The following is a 26,265-nucleotide window of genomic DNA, read 5'->3' as shown; positions in this document are numbered from 1 at the left end:
GTTCTCAGACCAGGCTCTGAACATCCCTCATCTGGAATGCCACAACTGTTTACTTCTCTAGGTTAAACACTCTTCAGTTCTGTGTATGTGGTATAATTTATTTGTACATAAAAAAAATCAATGCACAGGGGGGAATATCAGAAGGAATTCAGCCATATTAATGTTGGAAGAACTACTGGAAGAACTGATGCTGAAGCTTCAGTATTTTGGTCATTTGATGCGAACAGACGACTCACTGGAAATGCTGCTGGTGCTGGGAAACACTGAGGGCAGAAGGAGGAAAAGGCGTCACAGGTGGCTGGATGGCGTCACCGATGCGATGAATATGAACTTGGGCAAACTGTGGGAGACTGTGAGGGACAGGGAGACCTAGCGTGCTGCACTTCATGGGGTCGCAAAGCGTCAGACACAACTGGGCAACTGAACAACAGTAGTAGGATTATAAACAATTTTGTATCATTTCTGTATTTTTCTGAAATTCTTCCCAAATTTTCTTGATTAAGCATTATTATATTTACAGGAAGAAGGAAAGATTATCTCCCCTTATCCCAATTCTATCTACACTCCTCACTATATGGTTTCAAACAGGTTGCTAGCATCTGGACTATTCTCTGTAACTACCAGGGAAGGAGAAATTTTTTTCATAATGGTCATTTTTTATGCAGGGATGCATTCCAATTTAAGACTCAAATGGTTTGAGACTAACCTTTCCAGTGGAATAATCATAGTTAACATTTTTGAGCACACACTATGCACTAGGTATTTTCCTAAGAGCTTTCCATGGTACTAACATTTAATACAATAACCCAAAGAGGTAAATGATTTATCATCAGCCTATTCTTAAAATGAGGAAACAAAAGCACAGAGAGATTATTTTCTAAAAGTCACCACTGTAGTAAATGATGGATTTAGGATTTGAACTGGGGTCTTCTGACTGCAGAGCCCACACTTAACCACTCTGCTACAAGACTTTCAAGAACGCAACAATTCTACAACTATTTTACTTGTATTTTAAATTCTGCCCCTCCTGCCCCCAAGCATTAGCTTTAATCTTCTACAACAAGTAGTATCATGGGCATCATTTGATCTTCTTCCCAAGAGTTTACAACATTTTATTCCTATTTTAAATGACTGCTTCTGGGGAAAGTTTTTCAGCAATAGTGAGATTGACGCTCCACACTTTAGAATGTTGGTGGTTCACACAGAAATGACAAACGGTATCTGGTACTTGGTCCTTACTGTTAAATCTGTCTGCATATGACTTTTAATAGAAGAGGATTTGCATTACTTCAAATTTTCCCCATTAAGCGAGAAATCTTATTGCTTTTAATTTCTCAACACATGAAATTCCCAGAATTAAATAAATTTGAGTAAAACGTGATTGTACTATGACAGACAGACTTCCAGCAGGGGTAGCACTTGAGCTGGATTTCTGAGGTATGGGTCAAATTCAGGTAGACAGCAACCTGAACAAAATCAGAAAAAATCAATAGAACAGATGGGGCCAAACAGTGACAAGACTTAACATCACTTGGTGAGGAAGCATGGGAGATTTCTCTCAAAGAGACTAAGCTGGGTGTGAGATGAAATGGAATGAGAAGTGAACAGCTGGCTGCTTTACATTCAGAAAGTGGCTAAATTACAGCTTTAAGTCTTACAACATACATGGCTATTAGACCGCACCTCACACTTTTTATATTGATTATAGTTGGCCTTTTAAACCCGGAAATATGACTTGTTACTTTATCTACCTACCTATTTATCTATTCTGTTTATCTTTCACTGGATGCAATCCATCATCCTAGCCGACCAAGATTATTTTTAGATACTGATTCTGTCATGGGATTTAACTATGCTTTCTAACTTCGTTTCCAATTTTAAAAAATATCTTTTGCTGGGCTTTCCTGGTGGCTCAGTGGTAAAGAATCTGCCTGCCAATGCAGGAAACATAGGTTCAATCCCTGATCCGGAAAGATGCCACATACTACGCAGCAACTAAGCCTGTGTGCCACAACTACTGACCCTGTGCTCTAGAGGCCAGGAGCCGCAACCAGTAAAGTCTGAAATAAGAGAAACCACCACAATGAAAAGCCCGCGCATTGCAACTGGAGAGTAGTGTCAGCTCTCTGCAACTAGAGAAAAGCCCTCGCAGCAACGAAGACCCAATAAGGCCAAAAATAAAAAAATAAAAATCTTATAAATATATATTTTGCTTTAATAAAATAATAAATTTTATTATTTTATTTAATAAAATAATAAATAATAAAATATCCTTTATTGTTTAAAAAAATATAGATAAGTGGAGAAGTAAAAATAAAAATATCATTAATTTTTATGACACTACTCCCAAAACAGACCACTGTTAACAGATAAAATTAAGTTTAAGGTACATAGTAGCATATTAATAGGTTCAAGCTATACTGTTTTGTAAAACTTTCTTCAACATCAATATTTTTATACCTCATGTGTATACCACAATTTATTACTCAAGTCCCTGTTTCTGGACATGATGGTTTCTAACTTTTCATTACTATGCAAAGTTAGAAATTTCTATATGCAATATTTATATAATTATTATAATATTTAGCACAATGTTCTATAAATAGAATTGCTGGGTCAAAGGATGCATAATTTTTAAGAATTTACATAGTGCTAAATTCTGCACCAGAAAATTTGTTCCAATTTACATTCCTATTATTTATGTAAGATATCGACAGATTGAGAAATTATCACAATTATTGTACATTACAATCTAAATACAATCTTTTCAGGAATACATGGATAGGGCAAATACAGTATTTTGTTTATTCAATTTACAGTCCTTTCATTACTACTGTGATTGAATAAAAATTTTCATGTTTATGATATCTTTAATTACTACAGCATCTATATGGTATCTTCATCTCAGTTATCAATAATAGTAAGGAAGAGAGCTTGAATGAGAACAGTATCAACAGTTAAACTTTCCCCCCAATTGAGGAGGAACAAATTCTAACTCATTCTATGAGGCCAGCATGACTTTGATATCAAAGCCAAAGACTACAAGTAAAGAAAACTATAGACCAATATCCCTTATGATACAAAAATCATCAACAAAATATAAACTATACACTATGACCAAGTGGGATTTATTCCTAGAATGCAAGGATGGTTCAGCATATGAAAATCACATTAAGAGCATGAAGCGAAAAAACCTCACATGTCACTTCAACTGATGTAGAAAGAATATTTGAAAATTTCAATAACCTTTCATGATAAACACTCAACAAAATAGGAGTAGAAGAAAAGTACCTCAAAATAATATAGACCATGAATGAAAAATCCTAACATTATACTCAATGGTGAAAGACTTAAAGCTTTTCCTTTAAGGTCAGGAAGAAAGATGTACACATTCCCCACTTCTATTCAATACAGTACTTAAAGTCCTAGTGAGAGCAATTAGGCAAGAAAAAGAAATAAACGGCATCCAAATTGGAAAGAAAAGTAGTATCACTGTTTGCAGATGACATGATTGTAGAAAATATTGAAAATTCCACATCAAAAAAACTAACCAAATAAACAAGTTCAGAAAAGTTGCATAATATGAAATCAACACACAAAAATCAGCTGTGTTGTTTTTTTGTTTTTGGCTGCAACACACAGCTTTCAAGATCTTAGTTTCCCAGCCAAGGATGAAAGCACAGAGTCCTAACTACTGGACCGCCAGGGAATTTCCTCAGTTGTGTTTTTACACAACAACAATGAACAATCTGAAAAAGAAGTCAACTATTCCATTTATAGTTGCATCAAAAATACAGGAATAGTGACTTCCCTATTGGTCCAGTGGTTAGGAATATGCCTGCCAATGCAAGTGACACGGGTTTAATCCCAGGTCTGCCCACATGCCATTGAACAACTAAGCCCATGTGTTGCAATTACTGAAGCCCACCCACCCTACAGTCCGTGCTCCTCAACAAAAGCCGCCCCCAAAGTAAGAACCCATGTATTGCCACGAAGAGTAGCTCCTCGTACCACAACTAGAGAAAGCCCACATGCAACAATGAAAAGCCCATGGCTTACAACAAAGACCCAGTGCAGCCAAAAATCAACAAATTTTAAAAACAGAGGGATAAACTTAACCAAGGAAGTGAAAGACTTACACTGAAAACTATAATATTAAAACTTAATCAAAGATGCTAAAGAAGACACAAATAAATGGCAAGACATGACACAAAAATGTTCATGGAATGGAAGACAATAGTATAAGATGTCAATTCTACACAAAGCAATGCACAGATTCATGAAATCCCTATCAAAATCTCAATTTTTGGGGGAGAGAGGGGCATCTCAAGGGACCCTGAATTGCCAAAACAAATTTGAAAAGAAGGATAAAGTTGTAGATCTCACACTTTTTTTTTCCTATGTCACACTTTCTGATTTCAAAATTTACTACAAAGCTACAGTAATCAAAGCAGTGTGTACTGGCATAAACATACACAGACCAACGAAACAGACTAGAGAATCCAGAAATAAAGCGTCACGTACATGTGTGTGTATGTGTGCTAAATTGGTTCAGTCACAACATCTGACTGTTTGTGACCCTATGGACTGTAGTCCGCTAGGCTCCTCTGCCCACGGGATTCTCCAGGCAAGTGGGTTGTCATGCCCTCCTTCACAAGACCTTCCAGACCCAGGGATCAAACTGGCGTCTCTTATGTCTCCTGCATTGGCAGGCAAGTTCTTTACCACTAGGGCCATAAACCCTCATCAGTTCAGTTCAGTTGCTCAGTCGTGTCCGACTCTTTGCGACCCCATGAATCACAGCACGCCAGGCCTCCCTGTTCATCACCAACTCCCGGAGTTCACTCAAACTCATGTCCATCGAGTCAGTGATGCTATCCAACCATTACCATCTCATCCTCTGTCGTCCCCTTCTCCTCCTGCCCCCAATTCCTCCCAGCATCAGAGTCTTTTCCAATGAGTCACTCTTCGCATGAGGTGGCCAAAGTATTGCAGTTTCAGCTTTAGCATCAGTCCTTTCAATGAACACCCAGGATTGATCTCCTTTAGAATGGACTTGGTGGATCTCCGTGCAGTCCAAGGGACTCTCAAGAGTCTTCTCCAGCACCACAGTTCAAAACCATTAATTCTTCGGTGATCAGCTTTCTTCACAGCCCAACTCTCACATCCATACAAGACCACGGGAAAAACCATAGCCTTGACTAGACGGAACTTTGTTGGCAAAATAATGTCTCTGCTTTCTTAATATGCTATCTAGGTTGGTCATAACTTTTCTTCCAAGCAGTAAGCGTCTTTTAATTTCATGGCTGCAATCAGCATCCACAGTGATTTTGGAGCCCAAAAAAATAAAGTCTGACACTGTTTCCACTGTTTCCCCATCTATTTCCCATGAAATGATGGGACCAGATGCCATGATCTTAGTTTTCTGAATATTGAGCTTCAAGCCAACCTTTCCACTCTCCTCTTTCACTTTCATCAAGAGGCTTTTTATTTTTAGTTCCTCTTCACTTTCTGCCATAAGGGTGGTGTCATCTGCGTATCTGAGGTTACTGATATTTCTCCTGGCAATCTTGATTCCAGCTTGTGCTTCTTCCAGTCCAGCGTTTCTCATGATGTACTCTGCATATAAGTTAAATAAGCAGGGTGACAATAAACAGCCTTGACGTACGCCTTTTCCTATTTGGAACCAGTCTGTTGTTCCATGTCCAGTTCTAACTGTTGCTTCCTGGCCTGCATACAGGTTTCTCAAGAGGCAGGTCAGGTGGTCTGGTATTCCCATCTCTTTCAGAATTTTCCACAGTTTCTTGTGATCCACACAGTCAAAGGCTTTGGCATAGTCAATAAAGCAGAAATAGATATATATGGTCAAATGATTTTCCAAGGTGCCAAGACCATTCAGCAGAGGAAAGGACAGTCTTTTCAACAAGTGCTACCGGAAAAATTGAATATTCATATGCAAAAGAATTTGTCTATCTTATACCATATACATAAATTAACTCAAAATAGATCTAAGATCAGACTCCCAAGGAAAAGAAATAAAAGCAAAAATAAACCCTAAACAAGACCTAATCAAACTTAAAAACTGTTACACAGCAAAGGAAACTATCAACAAAATGAAATGTCTTTTTTTGAAACAAGGAATGGGAGAAAACATTTGCAAATGATATGATTGACAAGGGATTAATATCCAAAATATACCAATAACTTCTACAACTCAATATCAAAAAACCAAACAACACATTCAAAAAATGGGCAGAAGACCTAAACAGGTATCTCTCCAAAAAAAAAAAAAAAAAATACAGATGACCAACAGGCACATGAAAAGATACTCAACATCACTGATTATTAGAGAAACACAAATTAAAACCACAATGAGGTATCACTTCACATCAGTCAGAATGGCCATCATCAGAAAGTATGAAAATAACAAATGCTGGAGAGGGTGTGGAGAAAAGGGAACCTTCCTACACTCCTGTTGGGAATGTAAACTGGTGCAGACACTATGGGAAACACTATGAAGGTTACTTCAAAAACTAAAAACAGGGTTACATATGATCTAGCAATTCTACTCCTGGGAATAAATACTGAAAAGACAAAAACTCTAATTTAAAAAGATATATGTATCCCAATGTTCATAGCAGCACTATTTACAATACCCAAGATGGAAAAAATTCAAGTGCCCACCAACAACTGACTTAAGAAGATGTGGCACAAGTATGTGTGTACATGTACACACAAACACACAAAATGCAATATTACTCAGTCATAAAAAAGAATGAAATATTGCCATTTGCAGCAACACAGATGGGAACTAGAGAATATCATACTAAATGAAGTCAATCAGATATAAAAACAAATATCTTATGATATCACTTATACATGGAAGCTAAAAAATACTACAAATGAATCTATATACAAAAAACAGACTCACAGACACAGAAAATAAATGTATGGTTACCAAAGGGGGAGGTGGGTGATAAAATTAGAGGAGTACTATGGGATTAATAGATACAAACTGCTTCACATAAAACAGGTAAGCAAGAAGGATTTACCATATTACACAGAGACCTATATGCAATATCTTGCAATAACCTATAATGTAAAACAATCTGAAAAAAAAAGTGAATAGTTTTGCTGTACACCTGAAACACACACTGTAAATCAACTATACTTCAAATAAAAAAAAGAAAAAAGCGGAAAAAATAGATCTAAGAGCTAAAATCATAAAACTCTTGGAAGAAAACAATGGGAAAAAGCTTCATGATATTGGATTTGGAAATGATTTCTTAGATATGATACCAACAGCATTATGTAACAAAAGTAAAAATATATAAACTGAACTATATCAAAATAAAAACTTTTCTACCCTGAAATCTGGACACTATCCTTGTGGTAAAAAGAAAACCTGCAGAACAAGTGAAAATATTTGCCAAATCATATACCTGTTAAAGGATTAGTATCCAGTATATATAAAGAAGTTTTAAAATACAACATCAAAAAAACAACCCAACAATAATAGGCAAAGGACTTAGACTTAGAAGATATACAAGTGGCTGATAAGCACCTGAAAAGATCAAACAGAATAACAACTGTTTGTAAAGATGTGGAAAATTTGGAACCCCTGTGCACTGCTGATGGGAATGTAAAATGGTGCAGCCACTGTGCAAAATGTATGGTGGTTTCTCTAAAAATTAAACTGAATTACCATATGATCCAGTAATTTCGCTTCTGAATATATACCCAAAAGAATTGAAAGTACAGATTTGGAGAGTTATTTGTACCCATGTTCACAGCAGCATTATTTATAATAGGTGGAAGCAATCCAAGAATACATCAAGGGATAGATGAACAAATTGTGGCATACAAACACAAACTCATTTTGCACCAGACATTGTGCAATATAGCTTAAAAACCAAACAAAAAACCTGTGGCAAAACACACGTAACAGAATGTACCATCTTAATCATTTTTAAGCGACCAGTTCTATGATATTAAGTATATTTACACTGCTGTGCTACCACCACCAACACCCATCCACACAACTTGTTTCATCTTACAAAACTGAAACTGAACCCATTAAACAATAATCCCCATTCCCCGCTTCCCTTCACCCCCTGCAACCACCATTTTACTTCCTGTCTGTGTGCAATATACTTTCATAATATTGTATTTTCTGTTTGAAAAAAGCAACACAAGAGTGTGGTAATGGCATCAAGGTATACAAATAGAACAATGGAACAGAATAAAGTCCTGAAATAGACCTACATACACACAGCTAATTGATTTTCAGCCAAGTGCAAAGGAGATTTCACAATTCAGTGGGAAAGCAGTCTTTTCAACAAATGCTGCTGGGACATTTAGATGCTCATATCTTTTTAAAAAAGAACGTCCATCCATCACTCACACAACATACAAAAAGTAACTCCAAATGGATCATAGATCTAAATGTAAAACCTTAAACAGTAATATTTACAGAAGAGAACATAAAACATCTTTGCGCTCTTAGGTTAGGCAGATTTCTCAGATATAACATGAAAACTATAATCAATAAAAGAACAAGTTGATAAACTGAACTTTGTCAAAATTAAGAACATGTGTTCTTCAAAAGACACTGTTAAGAGAGTAAAAAGACAAGCCACAGCCTAGGAGAATACATGCCAACGAGCCATGGCTTGGCTGCTCCTGGGGCCATCTAGTCATGTAGGACTTTTCTTTCCTGTTAATGTCTCACCCAGGTTTTCCAAGAAGTTCTTGATAACGTCTCGTGTGAGTTTACCAACAGTTCTGCCCACAATGTGTGGCTGACACTATGTTGTTCTGCCTCAGTTCATCCTTGTCATGATCTGCTCTCCCTAAGCCCCTTAGGCTCTCTTCATGCCCACCCTTAGCACAATGGAACCTGTATCACAGTCAAGGGTGTTCCCTCCAGAGATACCAAGTGAACCAGTGACAGAATGTATGTAACTTAAAAGTGATACAAATCACCACCTCCAATCTGTCTACCCTTTGCCATCTAAGCCACAACATTTAAAAAAGCAAAAAAAAGAATATACAAAATAAAGGGCTTGGGTCCAGAAACACACACACACTCCTCTCAAAACTCAACAATACAAAAACAATCCAATTTTTTCAAGTTGGCAAAGGAGTTGAAAAGATACATTTCCAAAGAAGATATATGGTTGGTAAATAAGTAGGTGAAAAGATACCCAACAAAAGTCGCTGCTGCTGCTGCTCTAAGTCGCTTCAGTCGTGTCCGACTCTGTGCGACCCCATAGACAGCAGCCTACCAGGCTCCCCCATCCCTGGGATTCTCCAGACAAAAGTCACTAGGGAAATGCAAATAAGAACCACAATGAGCTGCCACTAATTTTAGGATGGCTAAAACTATAATAAAAAGACTGACCATGCCATGTGTTGATCACGAAGTGGAAAACTAGAACTCTCATACATTGATGTTAAGAATGTAAAATGATACTACTCTGAAAAACCTGACATGTGACCCAGCCATTCATTTACTCAAGAGAAAGAGAAAGCATTTGTTCACACAAAGACTTATACATGAATGTTCATAACAGCTTTGTTTGTATTAACCAAAAACTGGAAACAAGCTGAATGGCCAACAGGTGAATGGACAAGCAAATCATGATAAAGCCATACAAAGAATACTCAGCAATAAAAGGAATTAATTATGAATATATACAACATAAAAGAATTTCAAAATAATTATACTGGCTGAAAAAAACCAAAAAGAGACTGTATAGGTATTTTTATGTAAAATTCTAAAAATGCAATATAATCTATAATCTACAGAGAAAGCCGCATTACTGAGTGAGGATGGAAAGTTATTATGGAAGGAAAATAAGAAAGAGGATATACAATGGGAGTAGAAAGAAAGTTCTAGGAGTGATGGGCATATTCATTATTTTGACTGTGGTTTCATGGGTATAAAAATATGCCAAAGCTTATCAAGTTTTAAATATGAGAGATTTACTGTATGTCAATTATACCTCAATAAAGCTATTTTTAAGAAAAGACAATGGTCCACAAAATGTACAAAACCATAAAAATATTTAAATAAATTTTACATTTTAATTGTGATTTACTATTTACTATGCAATAAAATGTAAAAATTCTGCACATAAAGGTAATACAAAAAGTGAAAGATAAACTGAAGAAAACATAATGACCAACAAAGAATTCATGTCTAAATATACTTTCATAAAACCTGTTAAGAAAAAGACAATCCAAATGAAAAATGAGCAGAAAATGGGAAAAGATAACTTGCAAGAGGAAATCTGAAGAGCAATAAATGTAACCAAAAAGATAAGCAACTCTTTACATTACAAAAACAAAAACCCACAATAAGATAGCACAGTCCACCCACCAGAATGGCTAAAATTAAACTGACTACATCAAGTATCGGCAAGAAAATAGGGCAACAGTAACTTTCAAACACTGATAACTGCATAAACTGCTACAAATACTGTGGAGAATAACTTGGCAGTATTTATTATAGTTGAAGATAGGCCCATGTATGAACCCAGAAATTCCACTCAAAGCATATACTCTGAAAGAAATTCTTGCATCCACATATAAATATACAAAGAAAAGATGTCTACCCCAGAAGTTGAAGTAAATGCCTCCAAATCCATTAATAGAAGAATGGACAAATGAACTGCGATGTATTTATGTAATGAAATACTACATACCATGAATGTATCAAAAAACAAATGTTATCAAAACTATATATACCAAAAAGTATACATACAAAAAGCTTCAGAAGAATGCATGTGCATGCCTTCTCGCTAAGTCACTTCAGTATGACTCTTTGTGACCCTATGGACTGTAGCCTGCTAGGTTCCTCTGTCCATGGGATTCTCCAGGCCAAGAATACTAGTTTGTTGCCATGCCCTCCTCTAGGGAATCTTCCCAATCCAGAGATCAAACCCACATCTCTTACATCTCCTGCACTGGCAAGTGAGTTCTTTACCACTAGTGTTATATAGTACATCATTTAAAGAAAAGTTGGAAAACATGAGAAATAATACTACACATTATATTAAAATTCACAAAGTAAAGAGACACCGGAGAAACATTAAATAGCAAAACCAGGATGATGGTGGGAGGTAGACAATCTCTGACACAGCATACACAGGTAGCTTCAATTATTTCTGAGGTTGTGTTCATTTTAGCATTATGCACTTTACTACTTCTATATTAGTCCCTTATACTGCAAGGAGATCCAACCAGTCCATTCTAGAGGAGATCAATCCTGGATGTTCACTGGAGGGACTGATGCTAAAGCTGAAGCTGCAATACTTTGGCCACCTCATGTGACGAGTTGACTCACTGGAAAAGACTCTGATGCTGGGAAATGTTGGGGGCGGGAGGAGAAGGGGATGACGGAGAATGAGATGGCTGGATGGCATCACCGACTCGATGGACATGAGTTTGAGTGAACTCCGGGAGTTGGTGATGGACAGGGAGGCCTGGCGTGCTGTGATTCATGGGGTCGCGGAGAGTCGGACACGACTGAGCGACTGAACTGAACTGAACTGAACTTCTATATTGGAAATATTTGTTTTGGAAAGTAACATACCCTTCAAAGTTTTGAGCAAAACTAATTTTCAACCGAGATTTCTATACCCAGCCTAACTAACACAAAAGAGAGGGGAAACCTCCTCAGGAACTACTGAAGGGTAACTCACACCCCAAATAGGGGAGTAAAACAAGTCAAAGGCATGAGGGCCAGAAAACAGGATCTAACAAGGGAAAAAAGCAAAGACAAGTACTGAAACAACAGATGATAAAATGAAAATTAATTTATAAGGGTAACATAAGTATAAACCATACAAAAACACAAGAAATATAAAGGCAGGGAATGTTCCACTTATTCTTCATTAAAATGCAACAAATGATAACACTTTAGTAACTGTGTTTCAAACTTTTTCCATATATCACTGCTTTATAAAATAGTATATTATAGTTTTTCTAACATTTTTTATGAAAAACAACAGATCCTGGATAACCTTTTGTATCAATACATACAGCACTATCTTTTTGCCTGTTTAAATTTGAAAAAAAAAAAAATACTGAAATACACCAGAAAGGAAAATTCACACATAATCCTACTACTTTAAAGTTCTGTATGCAATAAAGAAGTAAAGGATCACACCTGTGTTCCATCTAATTCTATTCCTACTCTCTATGGCCAAATACCCCTCATAAATACAATTTGGTATGTCTTGGTACGTATGCCTTATATACATAAACAAAAGCTTTCTGATTCTTTGTAATAATCTCCTGAGCTCAAACATTTTATGGCTCTGGGATGTTCAAGGAGTACTTTTTTTTTTGGCATTTTCAAACCTAAAATAAAAAAGCCCTCATCCATTTCAAGATGGATTTCTGGCATTCCTGCTTTCCCTTAAATTAGTGGGGTTTTTTCTCTTCTTAATCATACACTTGCTTCAAATTTTTAGTTTGGCAATGAAGCTGATTATAGACAAGTGGCATGGAAATTCATCTCTTTATGGTCTATACCAACTGGAAGGAGCGATAATGTTGTTTACTCAAAAACATTTATGTTTTAAATTACTACATAATAGTTAGGCAAGGGAATTGTTTTACTTACGTTCCTGTTACCTAAGGACAACTAGTTGGAAGGCAGATAAATACATATGACGATCAAACACTGACTACTGCTCTACTATAACAATAAGCAAATGCAATAGGAAAAAATGTTTACTATTTATCTTCTCCACTAGACAATAAGCTCACTGTAAACCAGAACCCTGAGTAGTATGTAGCAGGTATTTTACAATTATTTGCTTTTTGATTCTTTGCCGAGTTATTAAAGATTTAACTTATTTTTTTTTTTTTTACAATTTAAAAAAAAATTTTTTATATTGGAGTATCACTGATTAGCAATGTTGTGATAGTTTCAGGTGGACAGCAAAGAGACTCAGCCATACGTATAGATGTATCCATTCTCCCTCAAACTCCCCTCCTATCCAGGCTGCCACAGAACACTGGGCAGAATTCCCTGTGCTATACAGTGGGTCCTTGTTGGCTACTCATTTTAAACGTAACTGACAACTTATTTTTGAAGTTTGATTAAGACAGTTTTTCAGATATGTATCTTTGATTAACATGCCTATATACCAAAACAAATTCAAACTAAGGAGATTTAATTTCAAATTCTCACTACATCACTTCATGGCAAATAGATGAGGAAAAAGTAGAAACGGTGTTAGATTTTATTTTCTTGGCTCCAAAGTCACTGTGGATGGTAACTGCAGCAATGAAATTAAAAGACGCCTGCTCCTTGGAAGAAAAGCTATGACAAACCTAGACAGTGTATTCAAAAGCAGAGGCATCACTTTGCAGACAAAGGTCTGTATAGTCAAAGCTATGTTTTTTCCAGTAATTATGTAGGGATATGACTGCCCTCAATCTTTCCCAGCATCAGGAACTTTTTAATTACTCCCTATTTTATAGACAGGAATAAATACAGAGGCACACCAAAGTTTAAGGTCACGAGAGGATCGGAATGAGGATTTAAAATGAAACCTCTTAACTTCAAATGTACGTTCCTGTGTATGTTCTCCATTTCATTAGACAATAAAACATAAGACTGACCAAACATGATGTTTTACCCAAACTTACTGTTAAAACTTCAGGGGATAATTTGTCTTAGATTTAACATTCTCATTTACCAAGTCCTTTAAACATCAAAATCAAGATTTCACTATGAAGGAAGAGCCAAATAACGATAGTGAGCGTAACAACGAAAGTAAACAATTTCAGCTCAAATTAGTAGAGTAGCTTCCACTGGGATGACCATTTACCCGAGAGAGATAAACGATAACCCCTCAAGGGGCAGAAATATAATATTGAAACTTTTTTTAGTTGCACTATGTCTTTGTTGCTGCATGTGCGCTTTCTCTAGTTGAGCGAGCAAGGGGCTGTTCTCTGTTGTGGTCCGTGGACTTTTCACTGGGGTGGCTTCTCCTGCTTCGGAGTACAGTCTCTAGATGCGTGGGCTTTGGCAGTTGTGGCACACAGCCTCAGCAGTTGTGGCTCAAAAGCTGTAGAGTCTAGGTTCAATAGTTGTGGTCCATGGGCTTACTTGCTCCTCGGCATGTGGAATCTTCCCAGATCAGGGATCAAACCTGTGTCTCCTGCACTGGCAGGTGGATTCTTATACAAGCATCACCAGGGAAGTCCAATATTGAAACTTTTATTTAAATTAGTTTTAAAAACCTCATCCTTTTTATATTTCTGTGTTTGCTTGTACTTTATATATTAGTATCGCATAAAAAAATTTTAATATTCATTTATTTCAATAAGGATGCACAAGGCAAATGTTTGGAGATGACTTAGAAAATAATCCTTAGCAAATGTTTTCCAACAGAATTATTTACTTTTGAAGGAGAATCACGTCTAAAACGTCATCTAAGTAGCAATCTGAAGCCCTATAACAAACGGCTTAACAACACAGAAAAAAAGTTAGCTAATGAAAAGCATGAGGGTATTTCCATTTATTCAGCTATGAATTAGTCTTTCTAAAGATTCCGAAATCTCCCCAAAATAGGAGTGATGAATAAATGTTTGCTGGAAATGAGTACACTGACAAATCTCTCACAAAAATCACTAAATTGTACCATACATTCTAACGGCCTCAGGTTAGTTCACAACTAACTCTACAGTATATTCTGCTTCTTGAGACCCTCAAACAGCATGGAATCCTAAGATTGCAAGGTCACACTGAATGATCAGACATAATCAAATTTTAATGAGTTTTAACTAATAACATTTTCAAATAGAGGTATGTTTAAAAAGTAAAGACAAATCTCACAGGGGGAAAAAGTAAATACCTAATACACATGAAAAAATACACAAATGTTGTTAATTTAATAGTGTAATAGCAATTATCTGCCACAACCAGATGGGAAAATATTAATAAGTTCAGTAATATCAGAAATGGCAAGGCCAGTATCTATCAAAATTTTAAAAAGCATTCTCTTTAGTCCAGTATTGTAATTTCCATTCCAGAAATTCATGATACGGATTTAAATAACTGGTGCTTAATGTTTAAGGTTATTCACTTCAATATTATTTGTGATAACAACAAAAAAGAACACAAATGACTTAATTGTGGTGTACTGATACAGAAAATTGTCCTCAATATAGTAAATTAAAATGCAAATTTCAGAAGAGTGTATATTTTCATTTTTAAAAATACACGAGACACTGTTAACTTCTCTGCCAAGTGACTGGAGAAACTGAAGGCAGAAGAGGGCTTTTACTTTTCCCTTAAACTTTTCTGTAACTTTATATGCTCTGCCATGAGCATTGCTTTTATAGTTAAAAAAAAGTTTTTAATTAAGAGTGTTGGGACTTCCCTGGTGATCCAGTGGCTAAGACTCCACGTTCCAGTGCAGGGGGCCTGGGTTCGATCCCTGGGCAGGGAACTAGATCCCACAAGCTGCAACTAAAGGTACCAAGTGTCACAACTAAGACTCAGCACAGTCAAATAAATAAATAATTTTTTTAAAGTGTTGACAGTTTTGCTACCTGCACAATTTAAAACTGATGCAGTTTTCAATGGAATACCATGAGGTTATTTTTTTAATGTAGTCAATATGTATGTGTTCCACATGAAAAGATATTTACATTAAATGAAATTAGAAAGTTTTAGTATATAAACTTGACACTATTTTTTAAAGACAGTACATATCATACAGAAAAATTCTGTAAGTATATGAATGAATGATGAAAATGAAAAATATTTTAATGTATTGTTAACTTAAATTCCCAAACTGTTATCTAAAGAAAATGCAGCGCTGAGATATAGAGGGTATGTGATAGCTATCATCTTTACTTTCTCTTCTTTTACATTATTCTAATTTTTTACAATTAGAATGTATTTATGAGTTAAACAGTCAGACTGCATAGTACTTTCACTTTTTGCTTTATGCATTTATACGTCTTGTCTTAAACTTCTAGAAAGAGCATGCATCAGTCTGGAGTCACAAAAAACAAAAAATAAGTATTCAGTCTTATTACCTTAAGATATCTTATATACCTTAAACATATATATAAATATATATATGAAGAAAGAAAATGAAATCACAAATTAAAATACACCAATTTTATACAATCATTTATCATAAAAATACAATTCCCAAGCTAGATCATTTATTCTATCATCAGATCAGATCAGATCAGTCGCTCAGTCGTGTCCGACTCTCCGCGACCCCATGAATCACCTGGTAATAATTCTTATAAGTGTCCATATTAAAAGGCATTACTGTTCTGGCTAATGTGGCACACTCAGGTTATCTCTTTGGGAGTAAAAATACTTTAAAACCAAATAAATGTCAGCACAATCAGCTACTAGATTCCCCCCAAAAGGACAAGAAAAGGCCTCAAAAAAACACATTCAGAAATCAGTATAGCACAAAAATGAGGAGAAACAGATAAATACATCAGTATTAATAGTTCCCAAGCTAGCTGTGTTGCAGAAATACAGGAAAATCTAGATGAATAAACTTGAACTCAAAATATGTCTGAAATACAATTCATCCTCAATTTCCAAAAAGTTATAATACATTAAAATATTGTTCATTTGGGACAATAAATATAATCTAAAAGTTGCAAAAACTTTGGAGGGAAATTTTTTTATAAAAAGCTCACAGTCGTTTAGGCTGAAACCAAGAAATCAAAACTCAGTGGTGTGCAGAAACATGAAGCAATCAACTATTCAGCACAGTGATTTGCTTTACTATAATGAAAGCAAAACATGTGATTTGGGGGCTGATACAAGGTTTGCTGCTGCTGCTGCTGCTGCTAAGTCACTTCAGTCGTGTCCGACTCTGTGTGAGGTTTAGAACATGGCAAAATGTTTTATAGACACCCTTATCTTAGCAAATGTAATACAAAACTTAAATGTCTTTTTAGGAGTCACAATGTGTCTTATTTTAAAAAAGCATTTCTCCAAACATCATCCCAACTTACATGAACACAGAATCCTTATTTCAAGAAATGCTTATGAATACATGTATTTCATGGAGCAAACATAATTTAGGAAATGCTGATTAAAAAAAAAACAGCACAGGCTCTGAAGTCAGACTTCACCACAGCTGTGTGATCTTGGGAAAGTTACATAATTTCCCTGAGTCTCAGTTTTCTATCTGTAAAAGGAAAATATCACCACTTACCTAAGTGCCTGGCACACAAAAAGATACTCGATAAATTAAATATCTATTTTTTCACATGGTTTCGATGTTGGCTTATGTCAGCAATGAGTTTCAGGAATCCATTTTTTTATATCAACTTGCAATCTATGCTCAGGTTTTCTAATATGATGTCAATCATATCCAAAATAAATACTTCAATCTAAACAAACTTTGCTGAAAAATTCATTACTTTAAATGTTTGTAGAATATAAGAAACCAGGGGAAGTTCTTAGAAAATGTAAATAAAATTAAAATGAGATTCTACTTTTAATCAAAATACAAGAACAGTAAGACCTGACCCCTACTGGAAGCAGCATAACCTTCTTAACAAAAAAAGTTCTTATTTCTTAATTAAGATAGGTTAAAACTCACTTGTTACTCTCAAGAAGTCTAGTCAAGGATTTATGGTAGGAAGGAGACAAAGGATCAACAAATATTGACTGAGTAGCTATTAAAAGCCAGGGACTAATATAGGTAGGGGTAAACAAGACAATCAACACCCTCACGCTGCTTACATTCCAGGTGGGCATACAGACAGAGAGACACATCAGACAGTAGTCCATGAGTAAAAGAACTATAAAGGAGTGTTAAGGAGTCAAAAGAAGATGCGGACGTGCTGCTTCAGATAAGACAGTCAAGGGAGACCTCTGGGACAGGCGACAGGTGTCTGGAACAGGATGAAAACAAATGTTTTAGTCTGCCAATGCCTTTGCAGTCTTGAAATAAGTGATGTTTTCTATTTTGATTTTTTACTAATGTGGTTCAGAAGAGCATGATCCACTGGTAGGCACAGAAGTCACTAGAGGCTACAGTATAAGAGACGAGGTGGTACCATAGTAAATGACAGCATCCAAAGCTCCCACTGCTTCACAGACCACATTTACAAAAATGTTTTGGTTATATGCACTGAAAAACTAGTTTTTGTGATTATAACTAACTCTTCTTTAGTTCATATATAGATACCTCCCAAGAGAAGGCAGCACAAGAAGAAAAGCTAATGCATTTAATAAAAACCCTTTAAACAAAATAACTGAAAGAAGCAAAAATAAAAAGATACTGCTCAAGAGTCTTCATGGCCACCAACCCCAAGGAGTTTGGAAGACTGACTCTTCCTATCTCAGCATCTCCAAGTCATGTGTGCTCAGTTGTGTCTGACTTTTTGCAACCCCATGGACTGCAGCCCGCCAAGCTCCTCTGTCCATGGGATTTTCCGGGCAAGAACACTGGAATGGGTTACCATTTCATACTCCAGGGGATCTTCCTAACCCAGGGATCGAACCCGAGTCTCCTGAGTCTCCTGCATTATTGGCAGGCAGATACTTTACCACTGAGCCATCTGGGAAGCCCCAGCACCTTCTCAATACTATATAATGCCTCCTATGTGCCCCTCTCCGGCAACTCCAGCCCTCATTTCACACATGTAAATGTGTTCCTTAATATGAATGTAAGCCAAATTGACAAGTAATGCTTCTAAGAAATGACCAAAATCTCCTATCCTGTTTCTTCACAGTAATTTCTTGTGGTAAAACTGTCTTTTAACATACCAGATTTTACATTAGGTGTTCCTACAAAACTTATTCAACAAATTAGTTCTGCGGGCCAGGCATTGTATTAATTTCTAGGTACCAAGAATAAAACAAAGACTTGTTGGCTTACTAGTCTATACAAGAAATAAACATGGAAAAAAAGATTCAGGTACCATGCTGATGTACAAGATGCTACTGGAGTACATATTCTAAGTGGAAGAGTCACCTCATTCTATCTAATGAAATCAGAAAATGTTTGAAAAAGCTTATTACTTGAGCCAGGTATTCAAGGATAGATAAGCAGATGAGTTAAGGGAGGACCCTGGGATTAATCAAGCAGACTGAGAGATTAACACTGGGGTGAAGATAGACAAAAAAAAGAGAGAGAGTTGGGTGTAAGGGGTGGAACAGTCCAGATCCTAAAAAGCTTTGCTTGCCAGGTTAATAAGTGTGAATTTTATCTTGCCTTTGGGGCAAAAAAAAAAAAAAAGGAAGAATTTTAGTGACTAAAGTGACCAACAATAACATGTTTATAATTTAGAAGGAACACCAAAATGGACTGTAGATAAGGTCACTTGGAAGGCAAGGAAGATTAGTGAAGAGCTGCTGCAAAAGGACATTATGAAGCCTGAACTAAGACCATGACAGCAAGAAAAAGAGTTAAAACCAAATAGCTATATGCAAGCCAGAATCAAAATTGCCCGGAGAAATATCAATACCCTCAGATATGCTGATGACACCACCCTTATGGCAAAAAGTGAACAGGAATTAAAGAGCTTACTGATGAAGGTGAAAGAAGAGAGTGGAAAAGCTGGCTTAAAACTCAACATTCAAAGAACCAAGAATATGGCATCTGGTCCCATCACTGCATGGCAAATAGATGGGGAAACAATGGAAACAGTGACAGACTATTTTCTTGGGCTCCAAAATCACTGCAGATGGTGACTGCAGCCACAAAATAAAAAGACACTTGCTCCTTGGAAGAAAAACTATTAAGGACCTAGACAGTATATTAAAAAGCAGAGATATTACTTTGCCGACAAAAGTCTGTCTAGTTGAAGCTATGGTTTTTCCATTAGCCATACACGGATGTGAAAGGTAGAACATAAAGAAGGCTCAGTGCAGAACTGATGATTTCAAACTGTGGTGCTGGGGAAGACTCTTGAGAGTCCCTTGGACTGCAAGGAGGTCAAACCAGTCAATCCTAAAGGAAATCAACCCTGAATAGTCACTGGAAGGACTGATGTTAAAGCTGCAGCTCCAATACTTAGGCCACCTGATGCAAAGAACCGACTCATTAGAAAAGACCCGGATGCTGGGAAAGATAGAAGGGAGGAGGAGAGGGGACGACAGAGGACGAGATGGTTGGATGGCATCACTAACTCAATGGACTTGAGTTTGAGCGATCTCCGGAAGATGGTGAAGGACAGGGAAGCCTGGTGTGCTGCAGTCTGCGGGGTCACAAAGAGTCGGACACAACTGAGCGACTGAACAACAGGTATACGAAAAGTGTCAAAAGAAAGCAAACAACTAAAAGGAAATCTATTAAAATCAAAGAAAGCATCACAGATAAGGTGACATTTGCACAGGGCCCTAAAGAAGGAAACTCAGCCATGCAGAAAATGTGAGAAAGGATAGCACAGCATGATGAAGGGGCTTCCCTGATAGCTCAGTTGGTAAAGAACCGCCTGCAATGCAGGAGACCCTGGTTGATTCCTGGGTCGGGAAGATCCTATGGGAAGGGACAGGCTACCCATTCCAGTATTTTTAGGCTTCCCCTGTGGTTCAGCTGGTAAAGGGAAAGGCTAACCACTCCAGTATTCTGGCCTGGAGAATTCCATGGGGTCTATGGGATCGCAAAGAGTTAGGAAAGACCAAGGGACTTTCACTTTCACTTTTCACAGCACAATGAAAGGGAAAGACCTAAAAATGCTTGATGAACTGAGTTCCTGTTAAAGTAGTAATGCCATCCTTTGTAGATCAGTCACCTGGGAAATATTTACTGAAAGCCTAATGTGTGTTTTGGATCTTGATGGCTCCAATGACAATTAAGATCATCTTTCCAAAATAATGCACCTAAAAACCTGTAGGCACAATTTTAGTCACAGAGTAACTTGGTCCATGGTATCCAAGTACAGTAATTCTGAGTAAGAGTAGAACTGGGGTGGTGGGACTGGCTACTTAAGAGCTGAAAAGTAAGCTGGGGGCAAGGCTGTTAACACTTTTCATCCCAAGAAATGTGGATAACTCAGTTTCAGAGCCACTGATTTTTTACAGAGATTGTTTTATCTAGTCCACACAACAATGTATCTACATAGAAAACAATAAGTACTATTATTACATCTGCAAATGAGAAACTTCGGTTTAAAGAAAATTAACGTGACCCAAGGTCACACAGCTAGTTTAAATGGTAAAGATGGTATAGAATGACAATCTGACTTAGGTCTTTGGACCCAATCACTAATCTAGGGAAAACTGAAATATATTCAATATTCACCGAGTTAACCTTTAAAAATCTACAAAGTCACTGTTAGTTCAAAACTGGAAGTGTCTCATAAACAAAGATTACTCATAAAGCTACTGTGCCCGATACTCTCAAAGTATAATCATTCACTCAATAATGTCAATTTTGTAATGAAGTCTATTGTAAAAGTCTTCAGAATCTGTGTTACAAATACACCAACCAGTTGGAAAACTTCAGGAATTTGGGTTCCCAAAACATAAGAACCTGAGAGGATATCATCAATTATTCAGCAAAACAAAGAAAGACTGTTTTCTAGAGTTAATCTTATCCACAATGTCTGGCAGACAATGTTTTCAGAAAAGGAACGGAGGGAAAGGGGGAAAGAAAAATCCACATCCAATAGTCACTGAATACAAATGTTCACTGACTACGGCTTCATCTAAAGATCATTTTCTTAGTAGCTATTACTTACGAAGTTTCATTTTGATCATCTTTACAAACTTCTGAAAATTGAAAACATGCCCAGAATGAAACAAGCTTCTCTATCCTTTCATATGCTAGTTTATTTCTTGATTTGGTACAATTCCAAAGACAGAGCCATTTCTTTTAAGTACTGCAAAAGCGAGAGGGAATATGGTCCCAGCCTGTTGCAGGAGGTTCTACTTTGCACACTCTAAGTCCCGAAGACAACATCTCTAACTTAAACACATGATAAAAATATCTTTTGTGGCAATTAAGCATCTCAGAGAGCATAGACGAGGCCTTTATGATAATGTAACATCACTACTTCTCTTTACACATTCATTAGGTACTCCTGCAGGACAGGTCCCTATTTCCAGCACAAAGTGCAATGTCAGGCACACACAGTCAGTAGGTGAAAAAATCTGACTCTGCCTTTCCAATGTGAAACCAAAAGCTATTCAACCAAATTTGAAAGGTGAAATTATTCCTACTTCATCATAAAATTTTTAAAAAAATTCTGTGTCTGATAAGAAAGGATACCCTAAGTTGACTGGGCTATGGGAAAAAAATGTGCCAAAATAATGTGACAAATATTGTGAAGAGTTGAAAATGAACTTTCTGTTCTGTTTGTATAAAGCTGTTACAAGCAGATAAAGGTCAGAAAACAAAACATAATCTCACAGTCACATTTTGCCCAAGGTTATTAGCTAGTAAGTGGTAGAGTCACAATTAAGACCCAAATAACTCCCAATCCAATGTGCTTTCTATTACAACATATTGTCACTGGTACTTTTATTAGTGTAAAAAACTGTTTCGGGAAAATTTCAAACCAAAAAAAAAAAATTCACTAAAAAAAATATTTTCTTTTAAAAACTCTTCTGTGCCCTCACATATCTAAGTGTTGCAAAGACAATACATTAAAAATCAGTCAAAATCAAAGCCGCCAGTACTAGGCTTAAAGCAACGTGTGTGTGTGTGTGTGTGTGTGTTTCTAGGTTTAAAGCAATGTGTGTTTGTGTTTCTCTGACAAACTTCAATTTAATTGGTTATATCCATTCCTGCTATCCTTCCAAGAAGAAAACGAAAGCTTAGAAGGCTTATCCCAAACCAACAGTTCTTCTGCTCTCCTCCTCACTAATCCTGGTCCAATTAGTTCCCTCTTCTCCCAAAGCACTGTTTTCCTTCTTAGCTCCACCATTAACACTATAATGCCACCTCCTTTCCCGAAACTTAACAAGACTCATTTTCAACCCTTCAGGCACAGGGCCTTCTCAGGCCACTCCACCTAAATTGGCCTCTCCCAGTTACTAAGTATTGATAGAATTACAGTCTGCAGTTAACCTTTACATTTATTTTTACTAGTTGACTGTCCTCCCATAAGATGTCCCATGAGCCCCGCCCCCCTTTGTACAAGGTATCCTCTTCCATTATCACCAAAACTGCATCGGCAATACTGTTATTTCTACTACCTCCTCCAAATGTTAAACTCTTATCAAGGGTAAATGCTGTCTGATTCATGTTTCCTCAGCACTTGGTAAAGTGTCTGGCACCATCCTATGGAGTCAGTAAAAGTTTGTAATTTGTATAGTAAGAACGTTCATTGAGAGTGAAGATGCAGAGGACACCTCAGTACTTCACAGTTCAGGGTAAACGCTGCAGGTTGTAGACAAACTGAAGTGATACAATGTATGGAAAAGATTTATTGGCAAGGACAAAATCCATTCAAGAGGAAGTGCTTCTGGCTCAGCAGAGAGGAGGGAGAAAAGCAATCAATCAAGTCAATTTTTGATCCTCCTCCGGACCAACAGAGCAAATTGTCCCTCAAAATAATAACTTTGGAACACCGCAATTTATTCTGCACACTCAACTACTCATTAAGAGTCCAAGGGCCAACACACTACGATTGTTTTGCATTCTTTAAGGTGCACCAGGAGAGAAACAGAGGGGCGGTTCCAAAACCTGATTAGAACAAACAAGCAGACGAAGAAATAATTATGGCACATCTTCAAATTTATAAAGAAAAATCGCGACGTGATCATGGAAAGAAAACAGCATACCAAGAAATACGTAATCATAGGTTAGGACCCACTATGGCACAGAAATGGTCATAGAACTGCCAAAACAGACCACACTCCACATCTTTCCCAATCCTCTTCTACTCAAAGCCCCGAATAACCACTGCAAGGATCAAGAGCCTCATTTCTGGCAGCACAGTTCTCTAAAGAATATAGAAAAGGCGAAAGAACAGCTTTAATACCCCTTCCCACCCTCCCCAAAAGGCAGCCAAAACCAACCAACCAACCAGCTCCACCATCCCTAAACAGAAAGCCCTAGACGCCTTTCAAAGCCAACTGTCATACCTTTCAGGGGCCCAAAAGACGTTGACTCCAAAGATAAGTCTCTGGCCCCAAAATATATCTCCGAAATATTTAGGAAAAATCCAGGTTTTCCAATTTGGAGATCTGCACTCAAAAAAGGATCTCCTGGCAGAAACGAGCAATCAATCTTTCAAGAGGCAATGGCGCTCCAACCACCCGCCTGGGGGACAGGCAACGACGACAGGGCACGGCCCTTCCAGGGAGCCGCCGGCGCCCTCCCAGCTCTCAGTCTGACCCAGCGCAACCCTCCCTGGCGGTGGCCAAAGTCAGGCACTTGGCGGAGGAGGGCCAGCGGTTGGGCTTTCAAACTGGGCCTTCCCGGCCCCGGGGGCGCGGCGAGACGCGGAGGTGGCGCCTTTCAGTCCAGCCCTGGCAGCAGCAACGGATCCGGGGCCTCTTCCCCTGGCCTCCCCGCCCCGCCACCCTCAGCCAGCCAGTCCGCCCCTCACCTGGCAGAAGCTCCGACAGTAGTTCAAAGATGAGACCTCCGACACCTCCTGCTCCCTCAGTTCTGTCTCCAGCTGCCACAGACAGGGTCGCAATCCGGAGGCTACCGGCGCCGGAGATGAGGGACTATGGCCCCGAGCCATGGACTCAGTCTCGGTTCCGTCTCCGGCTCCGGCTCCCACCGGAGCCTCAGCCCCAGCCCCGGCGGTGGCGGCGGCTTCTCCCTTTCCGTCCGCCATCTTCCCACGGCCCAGCAGCGCGTAGGCAACCAAGCCACGTGACTCAGACCTGGCCCCGCCCCCGGCCGACCGCGCGTGGTGACGCACTCCGGGGCGACTCGGGCGCCGGCTGGATTCCGTCATTGGAACTCTGGACGCTCCTCCCCTCCGCGGCCTCCTCAACAGCCGCCCTGGCAACAGCCTGGCAACAACTGACCAGAAGTGCCTGTCCGCTGCAGTCCTTCCATTACTTTTGGAGTTACGGAGTCACTGAGACGGGACATACATGTAGACATAATCTAGATATGAAAGAATGACTTTTGAGCTGCGATCTGAAGAACGAGAGAGATGTGGCCAGGAGAAGAGCCTTTTTAAAGGAAAGCATCCCCAGTAGAAAGTAATAATAATAAGCAAGGTTGTGGAGGTTGTGAGGTTGAAATGAAGACTACGCCATGGGAACGTGGTTTATAACACAGAGGACATTACATGTCAGTGGAAATGGCAACCCACTCCAGTACTCTTGCCTGGAGGAGCCTGGTAGGCTGCAGTCCATGGGATCACTAAGGGTCGGACACGACTGAGCGACTTCACTGTCAGTTTTCACTCTCATCCATTGGAGAAGGAAATGGCAACCCACTCCAGTGTTCTTGCCTGGAGAATCCCAGGGACGGGGGAGCTTGGTGGGCTACCGTCTATGGGGTCGCGCAGAGTCGGACACGACTGAAGTGACTTAGCAGCTTAAAAGCAGCAGCTAAAGAATGAACTTTTCAACAAATGGCTCTAGAACATTTTTTTTTAAGGAAAAAAAATGGATTTTTACCTCAAACCATATCTAAAGATAAATACTGGATGGAGTAAAGGAAATATAAATATGATATCAAAATAAGAATTTCTTAAGATCCAAAAAGCAGAAACCATAAGGAAAAATATTATTAGATTAAAATTGTTAATTCTGCAGTAACAAGTTTTAAAAGGTGGTGCATGATGACAACCGAAAGACTAGACAATATACATTAAATATATAACCATCAAAGGATTAATATCCCAAGAAGTCACCAAACTCAAAAGGAAAAAAGCAAACAATCTATAGAAAAGTAGAGAAAAGGTATTAAGAGGTAGGTCACCCCCCCAAAAAAAAAAAAACTGATGGCGATTAAACCCATGACTAGATACCTAACTTTACTGTAACTATCAAAGTACAAATTAAAACATCAGTGAGATATAATTCCATACCCATCAGATTGGCAGTTTTAAATTAGTACCATGTGTTAGGAATTAGGAAAATGGAACTTATGTGCTGCTGATAGAAGTATAAACTGATACATCATTTAGAAGAATGTGTAATAATTAAAGATGCACATGTCCTGTAAGGCAGCAATTCCTAATAATAATAGTAATCATAATCATCGATATTCATTGAGATTTAACATGTGCTAGGTGATGTGGTGTTGGAGAAGACTCTTGAGAGTCCCTTATACTGCAAGGAGATCCAACCAGTCCATTCTAAAGGAGATCAATGCTGGGTGT

The 26,265-nt window shown here is 37.9% G+C and overlaps 1 protein-coding gene across 1 annotated transcript in view; it reads right to left on the bottom strand.

Annotated features, from left to right (window-relative positions):
• Nucleotides 1-24,766, bottom strand: part of RLF (RLF zinc finger) — an 87,055-nt gene extending 62,289 nt beyond the window's left edge. The window contains exon 1 of the mRNA XM_055403828.2: nt 24,523-24,766. Coding sequence (XP_055259803.2) covers nt 24,523-24,759 — 237 coding nt within the window. The 5' untranslated portion in view covers nt 24,760-24,766. The remainder of the gene's footprint in view (nt 1-24,522) is intronic.
• Between the last annotated feature and the right edge of the window lie 1,499 nt (nt 24,767-26,265).

The sequence above is a fragment of the Moschus berezovskii genome, chromosome 4 (assembly GCF_049115385.1).
Source record: "Moschus berezovskii isolate FMDL1 chromosome 4, NW_MosBer_1.0, whole genome shotgun sequence".
Taxonomy (NCBI): Eukaryota; Metazoa; Chordata; class Mammalia; order Artiodactyla; family Moschidae; genus Moschus; species Moschus berezovskii.
Note: the sequence above shows the minus strand (reverse complement) of the source record. Positions and strands in the feature narration are given on the sequence as shown.